A 23,422-nucleotide genomic window follows, 5' to 3' on the forward strand; every position below is an offset into this window, starting at 1 on the left:
TGTCCCTCTCCTGGCTTCGTTTTCCTTCCCAGATACCTAGACACCATGATTTTCCACTGTAACCACTCTCTTCCCAGGATGTGAAAGTCCTAATCTTTTCTCCTTTCACTTCATCTACCTTGACACCTCCTGCTTGCTTCTCTTTTATACCGAGGATACTTGATATGGCTTGGCTGGGTCCCCACCCAAATCTCATCTTGAATTCCCCCATGTCATGGGAGGGACCCAGTGGGAGGCAATTGAATCATGGAGGTAAGTTTTTTCCATGCTTTTCTCATGATAGTGAGCAAGTCTCACAAGATCTGATGGTTTTATAAAGAAGAGTTCCCCTCCACATGTTCATTTCTCTTTTTGCCTGCCGCCATCCATGGAAGACATGCTCTTCCTTGCCTTCCCCCATGATTGTGAGGCTTCCCCAGCCACGTGGAACTGTAAGTCCAATTAAACCTCTTTCTTTTGCAAATTGCCCAGTCTCAGACATGTCTTTATTAGCAGCATGAAAAGGAACTAATACAGTAAATTGGTACCAGTAGAGTGGGGCTGCTGAAAAGATACCTGAAAATGTGGAAGCTGCTTTGGGACTGGGTAACAGGCAGAGGTTGGAACAGTTTGGAGGGCTCAGAAGAAGGCAGGAAAATGTGGGAAAGTTTGGAACTCCCTAGAGACTTGTAGAAAGGCTTTGACCAAAATGCTGACAATGATATGGACAATGAAATCCAGACTGAGGTGGTCTCAGATGGAGATGAGGAACTTATTGGGAACTGGAGCAAAGGTGACTCTTGTTATGTTTTAGCAAAGAGACTGGTGACATTTTGTCCCTGTTCTAGAGATTCGTGGAACTTTGAACTTGAGAGAGATGATTTAGGATATCCGGCAGAAAAAATTTCTAAGTAGCAAAGCATTCAAGAAGTGACTTGGGTGCTGATAAAAGCATTCAGTTTTATAAGGGAAGCATAGCATAAAAGTTTGGAAGATGTGCAGCCTGACAATGCAATAGAAAAGAAAATCCCATTTTCTGAGGAGAAATTCAAGCCTGCTGCAGAAATTTGCATAAGTAACCAGCAGCCATATGTTAATCCCCAAGACAATGGGGAAAATGTCTCCTGGGCCTGCCAGAGACCTTTGCAGCAGCCCATCCCATCACAGGCGTAGAGGTCTAGAAGGGAAATGTAGTTTCATAGGCCGGGCCCAGGGTCCCAGTGCTGTGTGTAGTCTAGGGACTTGGTGCCCTGCATCCCAGCTGCTCCAGCCATGGCTGAAAGGGTCCAATGTAGCGTTTAGGCTGTGGCTTCAGAGGGTGCAAGCCTCAAGGCTTGGCAGCTTCCACATGATGTTGAGCCTGTGGGTGCACAAAAGTCAAGAACTATGGTTTGGAAAACTCCATCTAGATTTCAAAGGATGTATGGAAATGCCTAGATGCCAGGGCAGAAGTTTGCTTCAGGGGCTTGGCCCTCATGAAGAACCTCTGCTAGGTCAGTGAGGAAGGGAAATGTGGAGTGAAAGCCCCCACACAGAGTCCCTACTTGGGCACCACCTAGTGGATCTGTGAGAAGAGGGCCACTGTCCTCCAGACTGCAGAATGGTAGATTGACCAACAGCTTGCACCATTCACCTTGAAAAGCCAGACACTCAACGCCAGCTCGTGAAAGTAGCTGGAAGAGAGGCTCTACCCTGCAAAGCCACAGGAGTGGAGCTACCCAAGACCATGGGAACCCACTTTTTGAATCAATTTTGGAGTGTTAAGATTTGACTGCCCTGCTGGATTTTGGACTTTCATGGGGCCTGTAGCCCCTTTGTTTTGGCCATTTACCCCATTCGAAATGGCTGTATTTACCCAATGCCTGTACCCCCATAGTATCTAGGAAGTAACTAACTTGCTTTTGATTTTGGAAGCTCACGGGCAGAAGGGACTTGCCTTGTCTTGGATGAGACTTTGGACTGTGGAATTCTGAGATAATGCTGAAATGAGTAAAGACTTTGAGGGACTGTTGGGAAGGAATGATTGGTGTTGAAATGTGAGGATATGAAATTTGGGAGGGGCCAGGGGTGGAATGATATGGTTTGGCTCTGTGTCCCCACCCAAATCTCATCTTGAATTGTAACTCCTACAATTCCCATGTGTCATGGGAGGAACCCGGTAGGAGATCATTGAATCATGGGGGCAAGTGTTTCCCATTGTTCTCATGATAGTGAAGAAGTCTCATGAGACCGATGGTTTTATAAAGAAGAGTTCTCCCACACAAGTTCATTTCTCTTTTTGCCTGCTGCCATTCATGGAAGATGTGACTTGCTCCTCCTTGCCTTCTGCCATAATTGTGAGTTTTCTCCAGCCATGTGGAACTGCAAGTCCAATTAAGCCTCTTTCTTTTGTAAATTGCCCAGTCTCCAGTGTGTCTTTATCAGCAGCATGAAAATGGACTAATACAATACTAAACACCTCCAGAGAAAATAACTCAACCATATGTATTGGTGCCACTACAGATAGGTCCCTCAGCCCCGCTTTCTCTCTTTTTTTTTTTTCCACACAGAGTCTCTCACTGTTGCCCGGGCTGCTGGAGTGCAATGGCACAATCTCGAATCACTGCAACCTCTGCCTCCTGGATTCACGCGATTCTCCTGCCTCAGCCCTCCGAGTAGCTGGGATTACAGGTGCACACCATCACACCTGGCTAATTTTTTTGTATTTTTAGTAAAGATGGGGTTTCACTATGTTAGCCATACTGGTCTTGCACTCCTGACCTCATGATCTGCCTGCCTCAGCTTCCCAAAGTGCTGGGATTACAGGCATGAGCCACTGCGCCCAGCCCCCACTTTATCTTTATACCTGACCTTCAATAGCTCCCTTTCTGTATCGCACAGCAATAATTCCACACCATCGCCTCTTCTCACTCACTTGCCCCATCACTGAGCTTCTCTTTAGGAAGCCTCCTGGTCTTCTATTTTGAGAGAAAATTGAAGTGGGGTGCGGGCTGGCTCCAGCAGGGCCTATGTCATGGGCCCCCTTGCTCTCATGGTCTCTGCCTGTTGCTTATGAGCAGCCTCTGCCTGAAAGACCTTCCTTCTGTTTGCCCCTTGCTCTCGCCACCCTACATTTCCTAAAATACACTCAATTCTTTTTCATTTCCCAACTTAAGGGAAAACTGTCTGTGAGCCACCCCCTTCCACAGCTGACCACCCCCTTTGCATTTTGATGTTATTGTATGTACTTCTATTACAACACATCAGAACACATCACATTACACACGTGATCATGTTTCAATACATTTATATATTTACGTGTCTCTCCTTTAACTAGACTAAGAGTCCCTTGAGGAGAATTATTGTATCTTATTTGTCTTCTTTTCTCCAACACTCTAGCACTATACCTTTAATGTTTTGAGAAATAGGGAAAAGGAAAGAAGGAAGGATGTCTCCAGATGGTGAGTGGTGTGGCCAAGTCTCCCCACCCCACATACACACACCAGGGCACATCAGTCCTGACTCTCACCTCCTCCCGGTGATTAATCTGTTTGGAGACCAAGGCCTGCCCAGACCCCCAGGCAGGAGCTCACACCCATCCAAATGACAAGTGCATGGGCATGTCCATCAAACCTGCTTCAGAATCAGGAAGGCAGTCTTGGCTACCTTGACGCTCCAGACCATCTGGTCCGGTGGCATAGCGCCCACTTGCAAGGTCACTTCCTTACTGCCCTGAACACTCCAGATTATGCTGCCAAGTAAACTTTCTCTTTGAACTGCCACGGGAAGTCTTCAGCACCGTCGTTAGTCCATTCATCATTCACATTTGTTTTAGCTCCCAACTAGGTGGCAGGGACATTTCTCCAGAGCATTGTTGCCATTTTCTAAGTGCTCCTGAGGACATTAGAATGGCCTGGGAAGGCAGAGAGGGGCAGAGCCTACTTCTCGAGTTCCTTTTCTGTGGGAAGGCAGGCAGCAGTGAAAAGATATGGACCATGAAAGCATGGATTCACATTCTGCCATCGCAGGGGAGTGCCCAGTCTGCTTAGTGGACACTGATCCTAAATCAAACCATTTGCTTTAGAAGTGATTAATCGTAAACTATGGGTCACATCTAAATGATGGCTTCTTTTGTATCAAAGGAAGTCTCTGCCCCAACAGTAGCAATGGGTGAGACAGGAAGCTGCAACGCACTTCTTGTTGGCAGAGTTTTGGGTTGGGATTTGTTTGAAGATTCCTTTAGACATCTAGGGAGTAGTCCATGATGATGAAAGACTGCTTACAGCACAGAGAAGGTGGACGAAGGGCAACCATGAGCAGCTCTGTGCAAACGATGCGCATCCTATGCCTAAATGGAAAGGAGACCCACGCTGCGGGCACAGCTCCTAGGGCCCAAGGTGGATGTGGAAGCTGGCTTCACGCAAAACTGACACTAAGACTTTTTACACCTGGTCAGTGCTTCCGATATTTTGTCTTCCTATAGGTTCCTGTGTAGACAAGTGAAGTCAAATTTGCTAAAGCCAGAAACAATCCGACATAGAGCATATTCCAAAGCAAATATATTACAGGATTATCTGAAAGGACACCTCTATCTCTGCTTTCCTTTCCTATGTTTTTGGGGAGGATAAGGCGAGAAGAGATAGAGGTGAATAGAAACCTTCATCCTTGAAGACTCAGCATAAAGGCACCTTTTCTGTGAGCTTCTCCTTAACCATTGCAACCCACAGTGATCTTTTCTTCCCCTGAATTCCTATAATATTTTGTATTTTACTATCTCGCACGCCGACTGGCATTATTAGATAGCCAATCGCGTACAAAGCGCTGGCCTCCCCACTTAGCAGGAGGTCCTGGAGGACAAGGTCTGCTTCTATTTGTCCACCCTGCCTCTCACATTGAAGACAGCAGATGCTCAAAATATTTGCCTGTTTGTGTAATGTCACCAGCAAATAACCCTCAATCACAAATTTGATTTTGTGATACAGTATATGAAATGTAAAACATAAATCTATCTCTGTATTGTTTTATGCCTTATATTCTGCAATTTCTGACAACAAATGAGGTAGGCTGTGTACTGGGGACGCGGGGTACAGGCTCTAGGGGAAACCGGGTAAATGTTAAGACACATCAGGCCAATGAAACTAAAATAAACCGGATTATTGACAGCGTGCCTAAGCAGTAACGGACAGGCTTCATTTAATAACCAGAACTAGGGCGCGTTTTAAGCGTCTGGAAGTCTGGGTCTTAGCGGTGATTGCTGCGGCGGCTCTGTTTTGTGGCACTTCGGGAATCTGCGCCAGCTCTTGGCGAGCACGCGCCCCGTGCGCGCTCAGGCGCAGGCTCAGAGACCACCCCGCGCAGGTGCCGTCAGGGCGGCTCCTCGCCAGCAGAGGGCGCGGGGCAGCGCCGCTCCTCGCAGCGCGCGCGGCCGCTCTCCCAGCATGCCTCGCTCCCGTCGACGTCGACCCGGAAGCTGTCGCCGGCGGCCGGCCGGCGGTCAGCCTTAACACAGGCCTGGCTGCGGAGCGCAGTCGCCCAGGTTTGCGGCGGCAGCGGGCCGAGGATCCCGGAGAGGACCCCGATGAGGCCACTTCAGGTCGGGGCTGAGTGTGGGCGCGCGGTTCCCGGCGGCGTGTGACCCAGTCTCCGCCGGCCGCTGCCCTCTGCGTGTGTGAGTGTCCGTGGGCCCCAGGGCCCTGCAGCGCCGGCCCCGAGGCCGCGAAGAGGCCTTCCGCCTGGGGCAGTATGAAGGCCGCAGAGTTTTCCTCCAAAGCCACACCTCGGCTGGAAGGGGCGAGTTCGAGGGCCCTGTTAGTGGTAGTCATGGGGAGACGCGGAGCTGCAGCTGTCGCTTTGCAGTGCCTGTAGGACTTTGAGGGCCCGGAGCCCCGGTTCCCTGAACAGCACCCAGATCGCCCCATATCTGAGACACAGTTCATGCTCCCCTTCCCTAACTCTGAAGTAAAATCTTGAGGGCTGGCATCTGGGGAAGCCACCTTGTCTGTTCAGCCATGAAGACAGAAACAGTGCCACCGTTCCAGGAAACTCCAGCTGGATCCAGCTGTCACCTCAATAACCTGTTGAGTAGCCGGAAGCTGATGGCTGTGGGGGTCTTGCTTGGCTGGCTCCTGGTCATACACCTTCTGGTCAACGTGTGGCTGCTGTGCCTTCTGTCCGCATTGCTAGTGGTGCTGGGAGGATGGCTGGGCTCCAGCATTGCTGGAGCGGCTTCAGGTCGACTGCATCTGGAACGCTTCATCCCATTGGCCACCTGCCCTCCATGCCCTGAGGCAGAAAGGCAGCTGGAACAGGAGATCAACCGCACCATCCAGATGATTATTCGAGATTTTGTGTTATCCTGGTACCGTTCCGTGAGCCAGGAGCCAGCCTTTGAGGAGGAAATGGAGGCAGCCATGAAAGGGTTGGTCCAGGAGCTTCGGAGAAGGATGAGCATGATGGACAGTCATGCTCTTGCCCAGAGTGTTCTGACTCTCTGCGGTTGTCACCTGCAGAGCTACATTCAGGCAAAGGAGGCCACTGCAGGGAAGAATGGTCCAGTTGAGCCTTCCCACCTCTGGGAGGCTTACTGCCGGGCTACTGCCCCACATCCTGCTGTGCACAGCCCCAGTGCTGAAGTCATCTATACACGTGGCGTTGTGAATTTGTTGCTTCAAGGGCTGGTGCCCAAGCCCCACTTGGAGACTCGTACCGGACGCCATGTAGTGGTCGAACTCATCACATGCAATGTAATCTTACCACTGATCAGCAGGCTGTCAGATCCTGACTGGATCCACCTTGTACTCGTGGGTATCTTTTCCAAGGCCAGAGATCCAGCACCCTGCCCAGCCAGTGCCCCCGAACAGCCCTCAGTGCCCACATCTCTGCCACTGATTGCTGAGGTAGAGCAGCTCGCAGAAGGGAGAGCTTCTCCAGTAGCAGCCCCAGTGTTCCTAAGTTACAGTGAGCCAGAGGGTCCTGCAGGCCCCTCTCCAGAGGTTGAAGAAGGCCACGAAGCTGTAGAGGGAGATTTGGGTGGGATGTGTGAAGAAAGAAAAGTAGGAAACAACTCATCTCATTTCCTACAGCCAAATCTTCGAGGCCCCCTGTTCTTATGTGAAGACTCAGAGCTGGAGTCTCCGCTGTCTGAACTGGGCAAAGAAACCATCATGCTCATGACCCCAGGCAACTTTCTCTCCGACAGAATTCAGGATGCCCTGTGTGCCCTAGAGGGTTCCCAGGCTCTGGAACCCAAAGATGGTGAGGCATCTGAAGGAGCAGAGGCTGAGGAGGGTCCAGGGACAGAAACAGAGACAGGCCTGCCGGTCTCCACACTCAATTCCTGCCCAGAGATCTACATTGACACAGCAGACAAGGAGATAGAACAAGGAGATGTTACCGCCTCTGTTACAGCTTTGCTGGAGGGGCCAGAAAAGACCTGCCCCTCACGGCCCTCATGCTTAGAGAAGGATCTCACCAATGATGTGAGCTCCCTTGATCCTACTCTGCCACCAGTTCTGCTTTCCTCCTCTCCACCTGGTCCTCTCAACTCAGCCACCTTCAGCTTTGAGCCCCTAAGCAGTCCCGATGGTCCAGTTATCATCCAGAACCTTCGTATCACTGGCACCATTACAGCCCGAGAGCACAGTGGCACCGGATTCCACCCATACACACTCTATACTGTGAAGGTAACAGGATTAAAGCTGTGGGTGCTCACCCAGGCTAGGAGTGGGTTTGGAAAGCAGTCAGTGAAGCAAATGTTCTCAGGGGAGAGATGCTGTTAGTTTGAAGTGTTTCTTTCAATAGGCATCTATCTCTGTGAATGGTCTGAAGCTAATCTGTAAGGCAAAGTAGCGTTTATCCTGTACTCACACAAACAATCCTGGAACCTCAGGGCTGCTAGAATGCTGAGGGTTATATTTTCAGTGGTTCCCAAACTTGACTGCACCTCAAAATCACTTGAGCTGCCTTTCAAATATACAGATTCTGACAGACTGATGGATTCTGTATGAGAATTTCTAAGGAGGGGTCCCTGGATTCTCTATTTTATTTGTTTTATATTTCAAATAGAACTCTCCAGATAACATGGAGTCAGCCTGTCCTAAGGCCATCTTGGGGGAATTGCCTCTCTAATCCAACCAACCCTCTTCATGTTATCTCTTGTCAAGTTGTTCCCAAGTCTGCTTAAACACCTCCAAGAGTCAAAAACTTGCTATCTTCTGAGACAGACATAGGTAAATAACCTACCTTCCTAAAACAAAGTACAAAATATACTAGTATTTTGAAAAAGAAATTAGCAGGGAAGAAGAAGTTTAGAAAGAAAATTCTTGGGCAAGATCCTACCCATTGGATTTTACTTGCCTTCCACTTGAATTTCTCTCATTTGAGTCCAAAAGCTACCACCAGGGACAGCCTGCTTGCTACACTCTTCCGAACTCCCAATCCAAGTAAGAGGGAAAAGGCCTGCCTTGATCTGCTCAACACAGCTGCATCATGACATAGCATTTTAGAAAGTAACATTATGACATTTTCAAGTAGGACAGAATGGACGTAATTAGAAATGCATATGTGTGAACACACAAACACACACTCCTTATAGGCAAATTGTAGAAGTACAGCTGTCAGGTCATAAAATAGTTGAGACTAGCCTCAAAGGACTGGTATAACTTTGTTAACATTTTCCTGCCTTTTTGCTCTAATTCGGGATGTCCCTATGCCATGCACCTTTCTCACATTTAAGTGTTGGCTTCTGATTATTTCATCTTTTTTTAATGACTATTCCTATACTGACATTAAACAGCAGGTTTTTTCCCTCCTCATTAGCAGAAAAATTAAGTTGATGGATAGAATGTTTAAGTTCACAGTTTTTCTCCCATTATTCTTTTTTGTTGTTGGCTAGATTTTGACATCTGCCACTACTTCAATTAAGCATTAGAAAAGAGTAAAGTGAAAAATGAGAACAAAATAATATAGCCAATTATGAGTAGTTTGAAATTGGGTTTAGATTTTTATACGGACATATAACTGATTTTAAATTGTATAACAATATTATTATACTTTCTGATAGTAAATAGTTTTCAGTTTATGTGATGGAAGTAACCATAACGGTGTTGAAAATTGGCCCTCGAGGAGCAGCATATTCCACAGAAAGCCTCATAGTTCCAAATGCTCCAGGCTTGAGAGCCCCACCCTGAATGCCACCTGTCGCTCTTACCTGGTCTTTCCTCCTCAATGCTTTTCTGAGGGACTGCTTTGCTCACATCAGCTCATAATGAATACCCTATCTGTCTCCAAAAAATTGTAAAGCACCAGCCACAAGTCCCACCAACAAGGAGGTAGTTTTTTCCATCGCTTGCCCACAGTATACCTCAACCAAAAAATAATAACCTGTTCCTAATGAGAAGGCGCACATATATACTTCTCCCACAATGTTTCGTTGTGTCTTAACTACCCTGTCAAGAAGTGTGCTCCCATGCTGAGTTGCAGATTCCATGCTATCCGTGGTATTCACTCTTTGGGGAACATGAGGTATAAGTCGTCTTTTCCACATACCAGCCCTGCCCTCTAAGCTTAGGAAGACAGTGGACTTTGACCCCTTATCACATCTCCAATTTTCATGTGACTTCTGTGATACAGATGATACATACTTAGGTACTTAGGAAAAATTCAGTTTGGCTCTAAGAATAACAATTAGGAAAATTAATCTGCCTGAAACAAAACAAATACCCTTTTATCTATTGCAGGTAAACATGATTTTTATCTGCTGTCTGGATTAATTGTTCTTCCCTTAACTAATATAAATAATCACAGGAGAGTATAATGGAAAAATGGTTTTCCCGTTATAATGTTTAGCCCTGTAATTTAAAAGTGATAGAGGCACTATCATTTTTATGGATGTTATGCCTTCTATTCAAATACTCATTTGAAAAATAGTTATGTAGCCATTTTTATAAGTAAAGAAAGTATCTGGGAGAGGCAGCTTTCAGATGAAAGTAGTAGTGTGGAGGAGTGAAGCTCATTTCTGACTTTCTGAGCAATTAGATACAGGAGGTTCTGGAACAGAATAGGAACATACTCCCTCCCTTTGTTCTTAGTTTCATACTCTTGCTGTGTGGCCATTGACCAAGTAGTAAAGCCAGAATAGAATATGCAGAAACCCGGCTGATTCAGTCAATCAATTTGTTCATTGAACAGTACGAGACAGCCCTTGATGGTGAAAACAGCAGCGGCCTGCAGCAGCTGGCCTACCACACTGTGAATCGCCGCTATCGGGAGTTCTTGAATCTGCAGACCCGTCTGGAGGAGAAACCAGATCTACGAAAGTTCATCAAAAGTCAGGAGTTTCCCCAACCCCTACTGCCCGTTTGCTTCCCACGTCGAGCCACCCTGATTGGCCTGTTGGTTTATGGGAGGGATCAGGGAGGAGAATGCCATTTCAAGGTTCCCTGCTCCCTGGGTTTGCTTCAGGAGTTTTGAAGTTTAGTGCTGGACAGCAGCAATCACATTCTTTCAGAAGTAGTCCTTCACTGCCAACTGCTTTGTTCTGGAGCCTCATCTAGTTTAAGATTAAAAAATAAGTGTTCATATTTCCACCTGTGCCTGTAAGTTAGTGTGAGGAGTTAAATTAACTTTTCCAGATTCATAGATTGGTGGTTTTTAAATATTAAAATATTACACAGAAGTTGTTGCTACCTACTTTCCTTTAACACCCAGATCTTTTGTGTGCTGTTTGACAACTCTCAGGCATGGGGGACTTTTTTTTTTTTGAGATGGAGTTTCACTCTGTCGCCCAGGCTGGAGTGCAATGGCGCGATCTCGGCTCACTGCAACCTCCGCCTTCCAGGTTCAGGCCATTCTCCTGCCTCAGCCTCCAGAGTAGCTAGGATTACAGGCGCCCGCCACCACGCCTGGCTAATTTTTGTATTTTTAGTAGAGATGGGGTTTCACCATGTTGGTCAGGCTGGTCTTGAACTACTGACCTCAAGCAATCCACCCACCTCAACCTCCTAAAGTGCTGGGATTACAGACATGAGCTACCACGCCCGGCCAAATTTTTTTTAATGTAATAAAATTTCACTCTTAAGAATTAGTAACTGATTACTTTGTTTTTTAAAAATGGTGATGATTACCCAAATAAACAGTTTAATAAGTTTGGACATAAATTATGTATTTTCTTTCTTAACACAATAGCTAATACTGAGCCAAGCTTGAAAATACATGCCAGGTTCTCTCCTAAGCACTTTACACGTGTTAGCTCTTTTAATGCTCCCATCAGCCTATGAGATAGGTGCCCTCATTATCCTCATCTTATAGAAGAGAAATAGAATCAGAAAGATAACACAAATGGCCTAAGATCATTATTGTAGTAGGGATTGAGCCCAAATTTAAACTTGGGTCTCTGGACTTTAGAGCCCTCTCTTATAACAATTTAGTGTTGTATGGATCATATGTATATTTGGAAGTCCTGAAATTGTTTTTTTTAATCCAAGGAAATATATTCAATAGTTCTGTTTTCTTTATATGTTTTATATGGAATAGCTCTCTGTGAATGTTAAATGAGTGACTATTTTGATTTTTTTTTTTTGAAGATGTGAAGGGTCCTAAAAAGCTCTTTCCAGATCTTCCATTTGGAAACATGGACAGTGACAGAGTAGAAGCCCGTAAGAGCCTCCTAGAATCATTCCTAAAGGTCAGCATCCTTCTCTTTTGGCCTTGTTCTCATTTTAACCTGGGTGTGTAACCCCAGAACACCCAAGCTAAGGTGGAGAGATTTGGGGACTGGAATTTCTCTTTAAAATTTGTGTGTGTGTTTTCCTTTTGCAGCAACTCTGTGCCATTCCGGAGATCGCTAACAGTGAGGAGGTGCAGGAGTTCCTTGCTCTGAACACAGATGCTCGTATTGCCTTTGTCAAGAAACCATTTATGGTCTCTAGAATAGACAAGGTACCAGCAGGGCCACTGTGCTCAGCTTTAGTTTTGATCTATAAATGGGGAGGATTCATCAGAATGGAGGCAGTGCTTGAAAAATAAGAGCAGTAGGGTGTGGGAAGGGGTAGCACAGAGGCATCAATAGAACATGGACTTAAATTGTCAAGACCTGTTGCCAAATATTGGTTGAATCATCAGCTTGTTGAATCATCAGCTTGCTGAATCACAGGGAACAGCTGCTGGGAAACAGGACCCCAACACTCTTAAGTATACACATATCTCCTGGGGGTATTATTATATTGTTGCACTGTTGGAGGCATGTAAAGATTGGTCTGTGTCTTCACAGATAGCTGGCGTGAGGGGTGGTCTTTCAGAAGGTAAAGTTCATTTCCAGTGTTGGGTCACCCAGGAAAAAGAGCCTAAGACAGGACCTGAGGCTGGATTTAGAGTGGTGTCATGGTTCTCCGCTAGAGAACAGAGTATGGAGAGAATTGTATCTTTTTCAAGAGGTTATCTCAGCACCTATGGAGATGGTGGAAGAAGGACATTTGTGTAATATGTCAGAGCTTGTAAGCAGTGATTACCAACTGATATGAGCATCTCTGGGGCAGAAGTCTGAGGCTTATGTTTATCAAAAATGATGTGTGTTTTATAGGGTTGGTAAACACTGACGCATTGGTGGAAGAGGAGCCTCCCTCTTCTCATCTAGGCTTGGAGCAACAAATAAAATAGAATTTCATGTAGTAGGTGTTAGGGGATATCCACTGCTATGGAAAAAACTACAAACTAAAAAGGGATCAACTGGGTAAATGCCCAGAGTTCCATGCAGATATCATTCATCCATTATTTCCACATCTACTTACTGGATGCCTGTTTTGAGCCAGGCACTCTACTAGTTGCTGTTCATACATCAGTGAATGAGACAGATGAGGACCTCCCCACCCTCACAGACTACAGTTCTGTGATCCTGGAGAACAGGTTGTATTTTCTAAGCTGCATTATCTAAATTCATGCATCCTCAGTGTTCTTTCCCTGGTTTGTTCTCCCCCAGTCTTTACTGTAGTCTGCTGACCACTCTCTTCAGCCTTGTCTTGGCTATGCTAGCTTACGCCTTATGGAGGAATACCACAAGAATAAGTCAAAGAAGGCATGGTGCTGCTCTGAGCCAGGAGTGTTAATTAGCAAGAAGCACCAGAGGAAGAGTAAATGTTTCATTCTGTTTCTTTGATAGTTTAAGGTTTTGTTTGTACATTGTCCTTTTTAGCAAATATCTGTATGACATTTTGCCATTCTGAAGAAATAGAGGTTATTCTTAATCTTCTGTGAGGATTATTTTATTTGGTCTTTATGAGTAGATAAGTTATAACAACTCAACTCCAGATAATCTTAGTTTTGACCTGAGTGATTTTTGTTATTCTTTCTGTACCTAAAGAATAGAAATTGTTTGAATTGACTAGAAAAACTGATTGTTTGCTCTGTGTAAGTTACTCTAAGCCTGTTAATATTACCTATGCCCCTAAACTGTATTTTTATTTTTGATCATCTTCTTCACTCTTCCTTTCTCTTTATACTCCTACTTATGTACTTCCACTGATGCACATCTTGATGAAGGTGTTATCGATTTGGAAACTAGAAATGACTTTTTTACATAAAAAGGAAGAAATTGAAAAATACATCACCAGCCCACAGAACTCTTAGGTTTTTATTTCTCTCACTATTGGCTTTGGCTTCTTTTCCCATGGCATTGTTTGTTTTACTCCTCAAGGAAAAAGATTTTTATGGCCATGGAAAAAAGGAAAGATAGTTGTCACTAAGTCATTAGCTGACAGGAAGTCATTCAACCTTCCTACTGGATAAGGCTTTGCTAGATAGCCCGGCCCCTCTCCTCGTCCTGTTGCATAAAGTGCTGTGAGGCAACTGCTCGCTTGGCGGTTTCCCTCTGTGGATGTGGATGGACTGACCCTGCACCTCTGACCCCTACAGTTGGTGGTGAGTGCCATTGTGGACACCTTGAAGACAGCGTTTCCTCGCTCTGAACCCCAGAGCCCCACAGAGGAGCTGAGTGAGGCCGAGACCGAAAGCAAGTCCCAGACAGAAGGCAAGAAGGCTAGCAAGTGAGAAGCCCTCAGTTACCCAGGGACCTTTCCCCAGTTCTCAAATTGATCCCCAATCCTCAGCCAACGCTCACCTCTCTCTTGAGCCAATTCTCAAGCCCTAGAGGAGTGGAGGTGGGTTAGACATACCAGTTTTTAGGCAAAGCTAGACCCCAGGCTCCTCAGTGCTCCACCCCGGGGAGCCTGCGGTGCTGCAGAGGCAGCACTGCTGAATGTTTGGTTTTGCCATGGGAACCTGGGGCCCAACTGACCAGGGATGTTTGACTAGGAGGAATATTCTCTTTTGACTAGGATATTCTCTTTTCTCTTTTCCTGGAAAATTGAGATGTTTCTTTCCTACTAAGAATTAAGGCTTATAACTGATCTCTGTTTGCCATCATTTCTGGAAATCTTGGCTCAGAAGTTGCATATATTAGCAATAAACAGGAAAGGGCTAGAATGGAAACCTGCAGGGCCTATTTTAGTAACTGGTTGACTACTGCTACTCTCTCCTGCACTAGGGCCCAAGCTGTTCCCTGGCAGCATTCAAAGCCAATATGTGGCAAGCAAGGGCACCACATGTACCCTTACTGGAAATTTCATCTATATCTGAGTCCTTATGAAGAAAGAGAGAGCATCTGTGTGTGTGTGTGTGTGTGTGTGTGTGTGTGTGTGTGTGTGTGACTCTGTGCTTATGTTTCGTGGGCCAGCAATAACAGACTCACAGCACCTAACCTTTTCTTAACTGGGCCCATGTATTGAAGGATGACCATGATACCTGTGCTTATGAGTCTCTGTCCCTTGAAACATTGATGTTATCACTTGCAGTTCCTTCTCTGGTTTTATTTGGAACACAAGGGGAATAAATGGATATCCAAAAAGGATACACCATGAATAGCAATAATAAAAACGTGCTCTATGCCACCTGTCTGTTTAATCTTCAGCAAATTTTTAGTGAGTGCCTAGTATATGTTAGCTAATCTATCCTGCAGGAATATAACCATAATTCATACTGATGCCAGTTTTACTTAGCAGAAGCCATTTCACAAGCACACTGCAGACATAGCTTAGTGTATGGGTTTCATTATTTATTAAGAATTGCCAGAATATACATTGTTTGGGGGATTGCAGGGCAGAGTCTTTCCTGGCAGCTCTGACCACAGTAAGCTCCCCAGAATAAGTATGGATATACTTGTTGTGATTTATTATCAATACTTGCCAGCCCTTAGTGTGGGGCTCAAGGCCATAAATTACATCCTGTTTCTGCTCTTCGTTTCTGTACCAGGTCCAGGCTGAGGTTTTCATCCAGTAAAATTTCTCCAACACTAAGTGTGACTGAAGCACAAGACAAGATTCTTTATTGTCTCCAGGAAGGCAATGTGGTAAGAACCAAAACCCAGAGAATGTGAGGCAAAAATATCTGAGATGTTGGTCCTGCAGTTACAGGCAGTTGAGATATTCTCTAAAGTCAGAAATGTCCTGCTAAATGACTTAATCAACGTTTGGATCTCCAACTTTTATGCTAAAAGTATTTTCTCTAAGTGGTTTGGAATTCTTACCAGTTCTGGGTTGGCAGGTTGGCTTCTTAACCATGGTGGGTTTCGGATAATGGATGACAAGATAAGAAAGAAAGCTAGTTCCTGAAAAAAAAAAATGGATGACCAAAAATGTGTGCAGAAATGATAATCCCAGGGCAGGCCTGTTTTACTTGCAACTTGGGTAAAAAATAAAATCTTTCCTAAAGTAGTCATGGCATCAGTTGGGTTTTATACCCAAGGTACTTCTGCAGGGGAGAGGCAGGGAAACCTAGAGTGCTGCATTTGCTCCCCTACTGTCAGCATTCCATATGTGATATGCCACTGGCTATTTCTTAGGAGTCTGAGACTCTATCCATGTCTGGGATGGAATCTTTTATTGAAAAACAGACAAAGTTACTGGAAATGCAGCCAACGAAAGCCCCAGAAAAAGATCCTGAACAACCTCCCAAAGGACGTGTGGACAGTTGCGTGTCAGATGCAGCTGTGCCAGCCCAAGTCCCCAGCAACAGCGATCCAGGTGAGTGGCGAGGTCTCTGCTCCCATGGAGAAGGGAGCCAGGGTGGCATCCACTTGGGACTTGGGATAATATGAGTTTGTAACTTTGATTTCTGTTCCATTCAGCTGAGCATGCCATGTGTTGAACTCCAGTGTTGGAGGTGCTGTGTTGGGGCACAGAGATGAGTAGGACATAGTTGTCACAGCGGAATCAAGCAGCAGAACAGGGCACAAACATAGGGAGTTCTAATCCAGCAGGACAAGATCATGCTGTTAATATTGATAGCTCATTGAACTTATTTTTGGCATGCCTTGGCATATCAGACTCTTGCAATTCTTTAGAAACTTTCTTCCCTTAGTGTCTCAGTTTCCTGGTTTCCTTCATGCCTTTCTTGTGGCTTCTTAGTCCACTCTGTTGGCTCCATGATCCACCTGCCAGAGCTTGATTTTTGGCTCGCTGTTCTTATTGTACGCACTCTTCCAGGGTGACCCCAGCTGTACTGTTGGCTTCAGCTCTAACACGTGTATGGTGATGCCTTAAATATTGAGTATTGTGTATCTTCACTTGGATATACCATAGGGCAACTGAAATGTAACGTGTTCAAGATGGAAATTGTCTTTTTTCCCCAGATCTATTATTTTTATCTTTATTTACTGCCATGGCAGATGATACCACCTAGTTACCCAACATAAAGTAGGGAGGGAGAAGAGGTAAAAGCTCTACTTCCTCCTTATATGCATTGGAGGCAGAGCAACTTTGCCTTCCAGGAGAAGAAGAGCAGATGTGTACTCCATAGAAGAAAAATTCAAAGCCCTAGATATTAATCAGTATGTTTACTGAGCAAGAACTTAAAATAAGTGTATCAGTTCCATAAAGATAAAGCCCTCTGTTGAGAATAAAAGATCACAAAATCTTGGATTCAAAACTGGGGAAAAAGCTGATTTCACTATTCTTTCTGAGGTGCCCATGAACAAATCACCTGACATCTCTTCTGAGGGCCTCGATTTAAGTCTGTGAAAAATGAGGTTGACAGCCCCATCCCTTCACACATATCTCACAGTTAACTAAATGAAGTGATATGACAGTGAAAGCATCAGAGAACTCTAAGAGACTGTAAAGATGGCAGGGGGCAGGGGCAATGTGGTAAGAATATCATTCTAGGCAAAGTCCAGCCTGTACATGTTGAACATCATATCTCTAGAGGGATGGTTTAGGCCTGAAACCCTCCTTCTATCTCTGAGAGACTCAAAATGCTCATATGATTATAAAAAAAAATCTACCATTTTCTTTAAGAGGACTGACTTGGTGGTACCTTGTTTGCTTTCTTATTTTTCACTGCTGTAACTAATTGTTACCACATGGTGGCAGCTCCAAGCAGATGCGGAACCTGAGGAAATCATACAATTGAGGACTAAGGCTCAGGATGACGCTGTCTCCCAAGGAACGCAATATCCCATCTTTGAGAAGATGATTAGAAATCAAACAACATATCAGCTCCCAATCCTTGCAATACAAACAGAAAAGAAAATATGTATTATATGGGGTTAAGAGGGAAGTATGATTCAGTTCTAGTAGATCTGTCCAAATCAGAAGTCATTCATGTTCAAGGAGAGCTTGGGCAATGTGACCCACAGAATATCCATTTGTCCTACCCTAACAAAGTCATTGTTGATATTACTTATAACATTAATCACAGCAGTGGCACCAGATATCTCATATCCATTCCTTAACTTCACATACTTGGAGGCAAATCAGAAGTGACATTGGAACCCCAGGACAGGTTTAAACAACACATGCTTCCTTCCACAAAATACATTTGTTCAGGAAACCTTAGTTTAGCATGGGTATAAGCTCATTTGTGGCCCTTACAGTCTTTGAAACAGGGAAGAATGTAGTAATTGTTATGGCATTTTACCAGAGGTGTGGTGTTCTTCCTAGAACCACATGTTATCGCAAAATCAGACTGAACCCTCCTGAATCCTAACCCCACAGCTCTGTGTAATGGAGGTTTTTCAGGAAAGTGAATGCCAACTCTTTCCCTACTTCTGCCACGGTGTTTCCATAATGCTTTGTGGGGGCGAGTGGAATGCAAGGTTGGAAAGAGAGGAGGCCTTGCCAGTTACACTTAGTCACTAGCTGTGATTTTATTTGGAACAGAAAGTATTCAGCATCCTGGGGAAATACAGAAGAAATAGAAACTAAGTAGGCAAAATAAGTGCATGTGTGTATATATATATATATATATATATATATATATATAATTAGAAGATAGATATATATATCTTTTAAAAACATAGAAACATTGATTAGGTTACAATATCAGGAACATTAATAAAAACTGTAAAGAAATGCTGAGCCTGTCACTGAACCTTCTAGATATGAGTTAAACATCTTTTGATTTGAGTGTAGAGGGATTGCAAAAATACCAGATGATTGGCAGGAGGTAGAGAGACACAGGTGCCACCCAGTACCTTGAAAGATGTTCCTCAAGTATGGGCCTTTTCTGAGTTACTCTTGATGCCATTTTATCCCTCAGGAACAGAGACAGAGTTAGCTGACACAGCCCTGGATCTGCTCCTCTTGCTACTAACAGAACAGTGGAAATGGCTGTGTACCGAAAACATGCAGAAGTTTCTTCGTCTTATCTTTGGGACCCTAGTTCAAAGGTAAGACTGCTGAATTCTCCCTCACATCAGAATCTCAAATTGCAGAGAAGGGGGATGCAATGCTGAATAGTCTCCAGGGAATCTGCAGCCGTAAGAGAAGATAGATTCTGTGTTACAGGGGTTACAGGGATGAAAAATGCCTTGAGAGTATCAGAAAGCTTTTATTAACTACCATGTTGTCTACAATTTGAAAGTATCTGGTTCTGTAAGACTTCTGGCATAATGTACTGAGTTGCAGACACTGTGTGTGATCCTAAAATACTTAGCTGAACTTGTCCTCCTCTCAATTTTCCACCCAGTTATATCCTCCAGCCCTGCACCTCTCACTTGGTTATGGTGGACATTTGTCTCAACTGACATTATGTCATCACTGTGATGATAAACAGTGGGAAAGAAAAGGAGAAAACAGATCAGTGCTCTTGAAATAAAGATTGTTTTCTCTGAGAGGGGCATAAATATTCACAGCTGAAGTACTTACTGACACAGGATGGTAAAGAACAGAGGGAAATTTGGATTTGCAAGTTGGCTTTTCTAATCCAGTGTTTGTAATCCTCACTCCATTTGATCTCCTGAAAGATTTGTACACAGGTGGTTTTTAGCTGCTGACATTCTAACTATGGAACTGATGTAAGCTTTGCTAACCTGAAGTAGGCCAGAAACACTCTCTCTGAGCCAGGCAGACACACGTAGTGCTTGGGTTTTGGCTACCCTTGTTTTGAACTCCCTCTTATGAGACATCTTGGCACATCCCAAAGTAAGAGGAAGCCAAATGCTGACCTTCTGTTAGCATGAGGCTCATGCTAACAGGTCACTCAAAAAATACATCCTTATAAAAAAGAATTATGTATCTATTCTTTACCAAGTCGAAAAGTTATTAACAGCAAGCAATTAAATCTCCCTTTTCTAGGTTACATAGGATCAAGGAGGTTTAATAAAATTGAATCATAAAGAGGCCAAGTGAAAGAAGATGATGCACATCTATATTTGCTAAGCGCTTATCTATGCCAGCGCCCAATCTCCATTTACATGTATTTTTTTTATAGTGGTCAAGTGAGGTAGGTAGCCCCATTTTACAGAATGAGAAAATAGAGCTTGGCAAAGTCAACTAACATGCCCAAGGTCATCATTAGTAGCACACTTAGAATTTTAAAACAGATTTGTACAACTTCAAAGCCAGTGTGCTTTTTTCATGTACCTTGTAGCCTTAAGACTGATCTCCAAGTGAAACCTACATATAAAGTGCTGACTGGTCTTTGTCCCTTTAAGCTTTTCCCCTTGTTCCTACTCAGTATTCAGCCCTGCCACTAGAGTGCCTTTTTCTGAAAAACAAATCTGAACATATATTCTGCACTTAAAATCTTTCAGCAGTATCCTATTACCTACAAAAGTGGTTTTTCCAATATGTGTCCTAGAGTTCTAGGGTTCTGCAGAAGTGCTTCTGAAGCCAACTTAGAAGCTCAGGGAAAACTGAGTGGACCATGACCCGACCAAAGAAGTTCCACTTTGATCAGTTTAATATACTGGGGCTCTAGGTAAGGCTTTGTTTGAAAAGGGGCTCCACTCTGTTTAAAATGTGCATTTATTTCTTTATATTAAAATTCCACCTCCTTTCTTACTTGGCATAATCTGGTTTCAGTCTTATTTTTCATTTTCCACCATGTAAACGTCCATCATTGCCTGAATATTCTGTGGTCATTTACCCCCAGGCCTTTGCTCATCTTCCTGTATCTGCCTTCGAATGGTCTTTCTCTACCTGTTATTTCCCTGTTCCTTTGCTGTGTTCCTAACTTTCCCTCTTCTTGTCTGCTTGGCCTACTGCAAAACATTTTTCATATATTAAGCATAAAATGTCATTTATTCTGTGAAACCTTCTGTAGCATCTGCTCTCTTTCCCCCAGAATTAAGGAGTCGTCTTCTCTAACATGCGAAGTTTTGATAATAATACTTATCACAGCGTGTTTATATAAATGATCTGCTTTTCCTACACTAGTGGTCGTCAACTAGGGGATACTTTTGTCCCCCAGGGGACATTTGCCATTATCTGGAGATATTTTTTGTTGTCACAACTGGGTAGGAGATGTGGGATGCCTACTGGCATCTAGTGGGTGTAGGCCAAGGATGCTGCTAAACATCCTGCAGCTACACAGGACAGTCCACCATGCCAAACAACATGAATTATCCTGCCCAAAATATCAGTATTATCAAGCTTGAGAAACCCTGTGTAGACTATTAGTTCTTTAAGGACCAGAACTAGCTTTGTCTCCCCAGCAGCTTATACAGGGCCTGGACACAGTAGGTACTCATTAAATATTTAATAAAGAAATAAACATTTCCCTTCCCAGTACCTTTACACTTGAAAGTATAGTCTCTTTAGTTTTATTCTGTGACCTCTGGATGTCACTAATTAGGCCTTCATTTCTCTTCTTCTTTTTTTGGGCTTCCCTTTGCTAATCTTCTAAGTGGTTTAAAAAAACAAAATGAGAAGATCTCAAAACTAGCTAGTATGTGACCATTAATGAGCCCTTCTCCTTGAGGTCATTTACATGACAGATTGGTTTCAAAACACAAGAAATTATTCAGTATGAGGATAAAAGTATAGATGAGTTAGGAGAAATTCAAAAAAGATTGAGATCCTTATATAAAAGGGGTAGGAAAAAGTTTACCTGAAGTTTGAATAACTCAGAATATTCAAGGGTTTGGGCTAGTCCAGATAAAGGAGAAATACCTATATTCTGGGAGTTAGAGAATGATCACAGAAGAACTATTTCATGTAGCCAGGGCCCTGGGAGATCTAAGGCAGAAAAGTTAAATACGAGGGAAGCAAGTTCCAGGTGCATGGCAAACATGGAAAAGACAGGGCTCATTTTAGAGTTCAGAGCAGAGGCTGTGAGACTTCTTTCTTTTTCATTTTTCATATATTGAGGGTAAAATGTCAATATATGAAATATCAGTGAGATGGGATTTCATTCTGTCGCCCAGGCTGGAGTGCAGTGGCACTGCAATCGTAGTTCTCTGTAACCTCCTGGGCTCAAGCCATCCTCCCACCTCAGCCTCCCAAGTAGCTAGGGCCACAGGCACACACCACCATGCTTGGCTAATTTTTTTAATTTTTTGGTTGAGATGGGGTCTCACCATGTTGCCCAGGCAGGTTCCTCACCTTTCCATTCCTATCCCTGACACTCCCCAACTACAACCACAACTCCAGTTAGCTGGGTAAAGTCTGGTGAATGAAGACTAGCAAAACCCAAATGTAGCTCATGCCATAAAGGAAATGAGGGAGAGGGCTTACAGCTGAATTTCCCTTGACTTTCTCCTCTTTTCACATTCTGACTTTTTGTTTTTTTGTTTTGTCTTATTCTATTTTATGGAAAAGCATCATTATTGTGATGGGAAAAGTGGGAAAACTCTGAATATATTTGGTGAATTTGAATGAAGCCACTGTGAATATTGTGCAAGAACAGAATTTTGCAGCTAGTTACTTTTGAAAAACTTGTAACTATGGCCTGTTATCTTTGGTTCATTGTACATATTTCCAGGTGAAGATGTTTTATACATGTTCAGTTATCTCATATCCCTTCCTGTCAACAAGTTCTTATATCTAAGAATCCAACTTTATCCTTAGCCCATTTGGTTTTGTATTAGCAGCAATGAAAATAGGACCACATCTTGTTAGCAGTCTCCTCACCCAAGCTTCCACAGATTAGAATTAGATGAAGAATCTCACACTTCTCTGTTTGAGGCCATTCATGTATCCCTACAAATCATTTTTCCCATCTTTTTAATGACATTTTTGGCCCTCTTCTGCAGTACCTTATAGCTGGTTTTACAGTTTTCCTGAAGCCTCCTTAAGATAGGAAGCTAGAAGTCATGATATCTAAAGAAAGAACCGGTTCTTCCACCAGAGCTTCCAAAGATCTGGCACTGGGGGCCCATGGTCCCATACCTGCAAGCACCCTGTGCATTATAGACATGGAGCTAACTCATTTTAGCATTCAGAGTGTAAACGTTGATAACCTCATCAGCATCAGCATATTTGCTGTCCAGCAAATGTTCATCAAGAGTTTACTTAGCGCAAATACTGTACTGAACACTACATGCACATGCTGTTCAAAAGCCACAGTTACTTTTGCACCAACCTAATACCATTTAATCCCTCCAAAAGTCCTGCGAAAATGGTATTATGACCCTCATTTTAAAGACAAGGAAACTAAGATTTATAAAGAATGTGGGTTATCTAGTCAAAATCACAGGGTTAATAAATATCACAAGCAGAATTTGAACCCAGGTTTTTCTGATTTATAGCTGTGATGATTGTCTAAATTTCGGGATCAGATCTTTGCCCTGCAATTCAGCAGGATAAAAGCCAACCCAAAAATCTTGGTCTCCAAGTACTGGAGATTATCAGGCAGTTTGTGGAATCCAAAGTGCATCTCCATATCGACACACTTGCAGCTAAACTAAGGGCACTGCTGCAGTCTAAAGGCAGCCCATGTTACTGTCCCTGGGACAGTTGCAGGTTTTAATTTTAAAAAGTGGTGTATGCATTGCTACATGGTTCAGCTTTATTTGCTTTGGTAAGCCAATGTGCTGGAAACTTGACATCTCCAGAGCTGCAGCACCTCTCCACTGTACCCCCTGCATCTCCCACAAAAGGCATGATATGAGGTCCCGTTGTCTGCCATCCCCATGACTGCTGCCTAGGAGACTACATGTTTGCCCTCCCTGAAACCACGGGTAGCTGAGCCATAT

General features: G+C 44.0%; 1 protein-coding gene across 11 annotated transcripts in view; it reads left to right on the forward strand.

Moving 5' to 3' along the window:
* The first annotated feature begins 5,396 nt into the window (after positions 1-5,396).
* The window catches only part of SNX19 (sorting nexin 19), a 72,387-nt gene continuing 54,361 nt past the window's right edge, over positions 5,397-23,422 (forward strand). For 7 of the 11 annotated variants that reach the window (XR_004033575.1, XR_004033576.1, XR_004033577.1 and 4 more), the window contains exons 1-8: positions 5,397-7,640; positions 10,147-10,285; positions 11,541-11,641; positions 11,776-11,895; positions 13,864-13,994; positions 15,259-15,355; positions 15,848-16,028; positions 18,544-18,673. Coding sequence is in view for 4 of the 11 variants with exons in the window: in XM_004092850.3 (XP_004092898.2) it covers positions 5,967-7,640; positions 10,147-10,285; positions 11,541-11,641; positions 11,776-11,895; positions 13,864-13,994; positions 15,259-15,355; positions 15,848-16,028; positions 18,544-18,673 (2,573 nt within the window). In the remaining 7 variants the exon portion in view is untranslated. Of the gene's footprint in view, positions 7,641-10,146; positions 10,286-11,540; positions 11,642-11,775; positions 11,896-13,863; positions 13,995-15,258; positions 15,356-15,847; positions 16,029-18,543; positions 18,674-20,085; positions 20,645-23,422 lie in introns of those variants that run through there. The other 4 variants (XR_004033581.1, XM_030828773.1, XM_030828774.1 and 1 more) reach the window with 2 other exon arrangements.

Source organism: Nomascus leucogenys, chromosome 15, assembly GCF_006542625.1.
Source record: "Nomascus leucogenys isolate Asia chromosome 15, Asia_NLE_v1, whole genome shotgun sequence".
NCBI classification, from domain to species: domain Eukaryota; kingdom Metazoa; phylum Chordata; class Mammalia; order Primates; family Hylobatidae; genus Nomascus; species Nomascus leucogenys.